Below are 7,732 nucleotides of genomic sequence, written 5' to 3' on the forward strand. Positions count from 1 at the left end.
CTTGAGCCCAGGAGTGTGAGGTTGCTGTGAGCTAGGCTAACGCCACGGCACTCACTCTAGCCTGGGCAACAGAGTGAGACTCTGTCTCAAAAACAAAACAAAACAAAACAAACAAACAAACAAAAAAAAACTACTATAACTATATTCACCTCCTATCACAAAAAATGGCAAAAAAAAAAAAATAGAGAACTTCTCAGAAAACAGGTATATGAGGGATGCTGAATGATGTCAAAACTAAGAATTAAGCCAAAGTCTCAGTGCACTTAAAACTTAAAATTTGTTTGTGCTAGTGTAGCCCTCTTAAGTTGATTCATATATGGAAAAGACAGATACTATTTTTAATTTTAAGAGTATAAAAAAATATATCTAACATGTAGCCTGAAATTAAAACTCTTAAATTCTGTATTTTAAATCTGACACGGAAATATAAAATTTAAGAAGGCCCAATTTTTATTACTCCTCTGGTTTATACAGGTCTTATTCAACCTCTATAACTATAATATCATGTTAATAATAATAGTAATAGGTGATACATACACAGTGCTTTGTATGAGCCAGCCACCATTCCAAGTGTTTTACAAATTTTAACCCAAGAAGTATTTTTTATAAGATCAGAATTCCAAATTCTCATGCAGACACATTCTCCTTATTCTAAGAGAGTCTTTAAACTGTTAGGATAAAGAGTTTCCCTATATAAATGAGACTTAGTAACTCAGGTAGACACCTCCAATTATAAAGTACACATAATTGTTTAATATCTTATGTTCAAACTCTTTTGTCTCCGAATTATTTAATTGTTGGCAGTAAATAAATTTCAAGTAATAATAGAAACTTGCAGAAATAACCTGTTGCACCCAGGATTCATTCATATAATGAAGTTCAAGGATTTGAGTACCCAATTCAAAAGTCATGTGTCAGGAAAATGTTCATGGGGTAAAATATTATATACACTAAAACCACTGGCAAAACTTTAAGGACGTTTTACCTCTGTCAACTCCAGGGCTTTGTTGTAGCCCATTGAGTGTAGCGTTACCCAAAGGTCACGAGGATCTCCTTCTCGATCATTGGCCTCCATTAAATTCAAATCCATAAATCCTTGTCTTGTTAGTTCATTTTTCTTTGTATCAAAATTCTCTATAAAAACAACCAAAAGTTTCTTACATAATTTTAAAATTCATACATTTAATAAAATGTTTATTACTTATTACTCATAAATGTTTATTTTAATGGAAGCCTTATGATTCTATAAGCAGTCTTAAAATGGAATGAAATGGCTCAGAAGATGCTTGAGGGCTACCTACTAATTTCTCACCACTCAGCATAGGCATATCACAGCACGCAATTTAGTTTTTCAGCAAATTCTGAAGTTATAGATTGTGCAAATATATTCTAAAATTAGCATTTTTTCTACATGAATTCCAAACTGCCTCCTCACTTATAATATTATACTGATACATATTTCAAAAATTAAAATGTTTCACATGTATTTGCCACTTAAACCCAGAAGAAACTGGACGAATTTGATATAATATCCCCAAAACTACCGGAGTTTCAAAAAGGGAATTACAGATAGTGCCAGATTTAATGAGACTACTATATGGATAATTCCTCTAATTTTAACCAAATTGTCCCCTGATCTTGAAAGACTGTTAGATAATGGCGAACATTTTGGAGTACATGAATCAACTACATTTTCCCAGGCAGGTCTAAGTGTCCATTTTAACATTACCTACAAGCAAAACTAAATTCACCTAGAAGTAGCTTAGACATGTATAATTTCTGAATTTACCTATAACATAGATAATAAGTAGCCATTTCTTATAGATTATATTTGTTAACTGTCCTACAACAAGAAAGATTTTATTTTCCAATTCTCATCTGTAATATATTCAAGAGAAACAGGTATTCATATCTGAGATAGCATCTCTTTTGTATGTATTATTGTGAGAAAAGCAGCAGAAACATAATTGTCTAAAACTGGTTGACTGATTAATAGTCCAAAATGTTTAGAGTTAAAAGTGATTCACAACTTTTGCAAGGAAAAAAACTAAATGCAGATTGAATTTCATCATAGAGAGAAATGGTAGCCACAAAAATGGAGGTTGGAGTTACTATGTAATAAAATGAGGTGAAAAATTAATATTTGATATACAATACAAAGAAATTATTACTTTAAAAAATGTATCTAGATATTGTACTATAAGACTATCAATAACTAATCTACTTTTAAAACTTAAAATTCTCAATCCTTATTATTTTTTTAAAACATTTATTAACACCCAACTCCAAGACTTCTATAAAGCTACAGTAATCAAGAGACAGTGTGGTACGGTGAAAGAACTGACAAACAGATCAATGGAACAGAATAGAGAGACAAGAAACAGACCTACACAAATATATTCAACTGACATTTGACAAAGGAGCAAAGGCAATTCAATGAAGAAAAGATAGTCTTTTCCAAAAATGGTATTGAAACAACTGGATATCCACACAAAAAAAAAAAATCTTGGCACAGATGTTACCTCTTTCACAAAAATTAACTCAAAACGAGTCACAGACCCAGATCTAAAACACAAAATTATAAAACTTCTAAAGATAACATAAGAGCAAATCTATGCAACCATAGGTTGGTGACAGAGTTTTAGACATAACACCAAAAGCACACAAAACCAAAAGCATGATTCATGAAATAAAAGTTGTTAAGTGGGACTTTACTAAAATTAAAAACTTCTGCTCTGTGAAAAACACTGTTAAGAGAATGAAAAGACAGGGCCAAGCACGATGGATCACACCTGTAATCCCAGCAGTTTGAGAGGCTGAGGCAGGAGGATCGCTTGAGGCCAAGATTTCAAAAAACCACCCTAGCTCTACAAAAAATAAGAAAAATTAGCCAAGCATAGTGGTATACACCTGGAGTCCCAGCTACTCAGGAGGTTGAGTCAGGAAGATCGCTTGAGCTCAGCAGCTTGAGGCTGCAGCGAACTATGATCATGCCACTGAACTCCAGCCAGGTTGACAGAGTGATACCTCATCTCTAAAAAAGTAAAATAAAATAAAATGAAAAGAAATGCCACAGACTAGGAGAAAGTACTTGCGAAATACCCATCTGATAAAGGACTTATATTTAAAATATATAAAGAATTTTTAAAACTCAACAATAAGAAAACAAATATCCCAATTAAAAAATAGGCAAGGCCAGGTGCTGTGGCTCATGCCTATAATACTAGCACTTTGAGAGGCAGGAGGATTGCTTGAGGCCAGGAGTTCAAGACCAGCCTGGGCAACATAGCGAGACCCTATTTCTCTAAAAAAAATAAAAATTAGCTGCGCGTGGTAGCATGAGCCTGTAGTCCCAGCTACTTGGGAGGCTGAGCCAGGAGGATCACTTGAGCCCAGGAGTTTGAGGTTGCAGTGAGCTATGATCACACCACTGCACTCCAGTCTATGCAACAGAGCAAGACCTTATCTCAAAAGAAAAAAAAAATGGGCAAAAGATCTAAACAGACACCTCACTAAAGAAGGTATACGGATGGCAAATAAACATACAAAAAGATGCTAAGCATCATATGTTATTAGGCAATTGCAAATTAAAACAACAATGAGATACAAATACACACCTATTAGAATGGCTAGAATCCAAAGAACTAACTATACCCAATACTGATGAGAATGTGGTACAACAGGAATTCTCATTCATTGATGGTGGGAATCCAAAATGGTATAGCCACTTTGGAAGACAGTTTGATAGTTCTTTCAAAGCCAAATATAGTTTCACCATATGATTCAGTAATTATTGAATTGAAATGAATTGAAAACTTATGTTTGCACACAACCTGCATGTGAGTGTTTACAGCAGCTGTTTTCATATTTGCCAAAAACTGGAAGCCACCAAACTGTTCTTTAATAGGTGAATACATAAACTATGGTATGTCAATACAATGGAAAATTATTCAGCAATAAAGAGAAATGAGCTATCGAGCCACAAGACATGGGGGAACCTTATATGCAAATTGCTAAGTGAAAGAAGCCAGTCTGAAAAGATTATATACTGTGTGATTCCAGCTATATGACACTTTGGAAACAGTAAAAAGAGACAGTAAAAAGATCAGTGGTTGCCAAGGCTTAGGGGGATGAATATGTAGATGAATAAATAGAGCACAGGAGAATTTTAGGGCACTGAAACTATTCTGCATGATAATGTAATGTTGGATACAGGACATTATATACTTGTCAAAACTCATAGAAGTGTATAAGACAGGAGTGAGTCCTAATGTAAATTAAGGACTTTAGTTAATAACAACATATCAATATTTGTTCATCAGTTGTAACAAATGTACCATACTAATGCAAGATGTTAATATAGGGAAACTTGGGAGCAAGGAGGGATATATAGGAGATCTCTATATTTTTCTATCCAATTTTTCTGTAAACCTAAACTGTTCTAAAAAATAGAATCTATTAATAAACAAAATAAAAATAAAAAGCAACTTTAAGTCTAAAAAAGTTTATTAAAGCAATCTTACAGATAATACTTGTTCTTATTATCAAGGGGAGGGATGAGTAAAACTAATATTACATGTGATGAGAAAGATAAACATTTCAGAACCTTAAAAGCTCCTTTCTTTGCAGTATTATTAATGTCGGTGAAGGTACATGCCCCTAAATCATATTTCAGGTCAATCATGATAGCATTGAGTTCAAGGTTGTAGAAACTTGGTTTGAAACCTAGCTGTGAAACCGTCTTGCTGTGTAACTTGGTCAAGTTACTTAATCTTTTTGATTCTATTTCCTTATTTGTAAAATGATAATAGTAAAATACTACCTCATAGAGTTGATGAGTAGAAATGGTTATGTCAGTACCTGGTATATGGTAAGTTCTCAAAAACTGTTAACTATCAATTCTGCCAATTTAATTAAATTATTAAACTAGAATTTTACTTACCAACAACTTTACCATTAGAAAATCCTAATTATAATTCACTCTTATGGAATGTGCCAACTAGAGTGCCAACAAACAGAATTAAAAGATTATATCATTAAAGTTATAATATGATTATATCTTCCTATAGGTAATACTCTATTATGTATATTACCAATCTTGTTAATCAAAGTTTAATATTATATATCAATATACATTTCTTATTATCTTAACTTTCAGCTAAAAAGAGATACACTAAAAAACATCCTTTATATTAATAATATTATATGTCTACACTATCTGCAGTTTAGATAAACAGACTCCCACCTGGCTCACTGACTTGCCAAGCTTAGACCATTTTAAGAACCACACATTACTATCCCAGTGACAGCATAGACGAGTTAATCTCTCTCCTGACTGCATTTTGGCCTCCTCATACTTCTTGTTCTGTGATCTGTGGTTGGCTATGGTTTTTTGGCTTTCCCCTTTGATCTTGCAGTCCTTGCCTTAAACACACAAGTCCTACCCTCTTCCCAGACTCGTCCTAAGTGACGACTGACTTTGGCCTCATTCTCAGTGATTTTCTTTGTCCATCTTGGCATTTTTGGCTTCAATCCTTCCGTGGATGGACTTTCTTAATTCAACTCAAATACAAAAACCATTAAAGAATTCTTAACATGTATAAACAACTTCATGGAAACCTTAAATTTTAAGTAAAACTCTAGCTTATTAGCTCTTTGCTGCCCTCTCCTGGGCACAATTTGTGGCTCTTGACCACGTCAGACCCAGTGATTTCAAGAGCTCGGACAGTTTTTTATCTTCTAAGCCCCGAAGTGCATAGGCTGAAAACTGAAATTATGATTGAGCAATTCACACTTTCTTTTAACTTGAGTATTATACCATCAGTTTAAAGAAAATAGATGTTTAAGTTTTTATGATCTATAAACAATGCCACTACTTTTAAATTGTCACTAAAGGCTATCATAATATCCCATGGAGGAAAAGTTTGACTCCTTACTTCTTCGAGATGTACAGATATATATTTTTTTACCCATCCATTAAGAGAAAGAAAAGTGCTTACCTCTGCAGACAGCCCAAGCATCTTCATCACATTTCTCACCACTTGTTCTCAATTCAAAAAAATTATATTCTTCAAGGCTAAGATGACCATTTCCATCTAAATCAATTACTTCAAATATATTTGATAAAGCAGACCTAAAATTATAAAAATAGCAAATTATTTCTTATCTCTAAGGCAATTAGACTAAAGAAGCTTTCTATGAGGATAACTTTCAAAAGGAAGTAATATCATGGCATTAAACAATTTCTGTAAACCATAAAGTTAATATATATACAAATACAGTTTTGGCTGAGTCTAGTATTACATGAAATAAATAAGCTTCTAAAGCAACCACAGTATCTCAACACATAGTAGGAATCCAATGAATAGTAGTAGTTCCCTCCTCCTTTTTCCCTTTCTCCAATCTACTTTCTTCTTCCTCTCTACCTACTGTGCATATCTAGGGTATGGGAGAACTACCTAAGTTTTGTATGTCATATTTGACAGTTATCTAAATCAACAGTGTAACTAACAGGATCTATTTCTAAAGGCAGATATCTACTGGGTGAAAAATTGGTAGATGTATGACTAAAGTTGATTTGCCAAATGTACGGAACCCAGAAATGAATGAAAATCCCAGACCTCTGAATGGGAGATCATTTTCAGATGCCTAGAGAATAAGTTGTTTTGCTTTGTCTTTGGTATGTATTTATGGTGTATAACATGATTTTTTGATATATGTACATATTGTCGAATGACTAAATTAAGCTCATTAACATATCCATTATCACATATACTTATTTTTTGTGGTGAGAACATTTAAAATCTACTCTCTCAGCAATTTTCAAGTATATAATGCATTGTTTTTACTGTAATCACCATGCTGTACAATAGATCTCCTAAACTTATTCTGCCTAGCTAACTGAAATTTTGTATCCTTTGACCAACATCCCTGCCTCCCTAACCTCCTTCCCCTAGTAACCATCCTTCTACTCCCTGAGTTTGACTTTTTTAGATCCCACATGTAAGTGGGATCATGTGGCATATTTGTCGTTCTGTGCCGGGCTTATTCTACTTAGCATAATGTCCTTTAGGTTCACCCATGTTTCCACAGAGTAACTGAATTAGAATCTGAGGATAGGGGTGGAGGCTGGCCAAAGGAAAGGGAGGAAGATAGGCTATTGATATACACATAGTTTAGATGTTACAGTTTCAACCCTAATAACAAAACTTACCTAAATTCCTTCGTAAGAAATAATTCCCCTGTTTCATCTCTATACACGAGTTGGGCTTCTTCTGTTGTTGGTTTTACTTCTTTCCTCAGCCTACAGCCAGTTGTGGAAGGAATTAACCAGTAAATTCCAGGTCCTAGTTCACCAGTCCATCCAAACACCTTTTCTCAAAAGAATTATACAAACAGCCATGAGTCTTAATGAGATTTTCTTCTGAAAGGGAAGCATTAAAAATGATCTTTTAATCAATATTCACCAATTCTATTATAGTTCTTTCAATCTTAGAGGATTCAAATTCTTTTTGTTAATGATAACCCCATTACAAGACCATTGGATATATTAGTTCTTTATATATATTTAAAACAAATGCCTAAAACTATAGTAGGTAAGAAATTATGTATCTTCTAAATCTTCCCTAATAATCTTCAAAAATGTTTGTGATGCAAATATCTTCAACAGGAAGGAAAGAGATAAATCTTAGGATAATTTTTTATGTAAATCCTGATCTCCTTTTAAAAAAAA

General features: G+C 33.5%; 1 protein-coding gene across 1 annotated transcript in view; it reads right to left on the minus strand.

The window, feature by feature from the left end:
• EFCAB7 (EF-hand calcium binding domain 7) overlaps positions 1–7,732 on the minus strand; it is an 86,083-nt gene that overhangs the window by 39,459 nt on the left and 38,892 nt on the right. The window contains exons 9-11 of the mRNA XM_012639393.1: positions 7,214–7,371; positions 6,000–6,133; positions 986–1,134 (exon numbers count right to left, since the gene is read on the minus strand). Coding sequence (XP_012494847.1) covers positions 986–1,134; positions 6,000–6,133; positions 7,214–7,371 — 441 coding nt within the window. The remainder of the gene's footprint in view (positions 1–985; positions 1,135–5,999; positions 6,134–7,213; positions 7,372–7,732) is intronic.

The sequence above is a fragment of the Propithecus coquereli genome, unplaced genomic scaffold (genome assembly GCF_000956105.1).
Source record: "Propithecus coquereli isolate 6110/MARCELLA unplaced genomic scaffold, Pcoq_1.0 Scaffold14, whole genome shotgun sequence".
NCBI classification, from domain to species: Eukaryota; Metazoa; Chordata; class Mammalia; order Primates; family Indriidae; genus Propithecus; species Propithecus coquereli.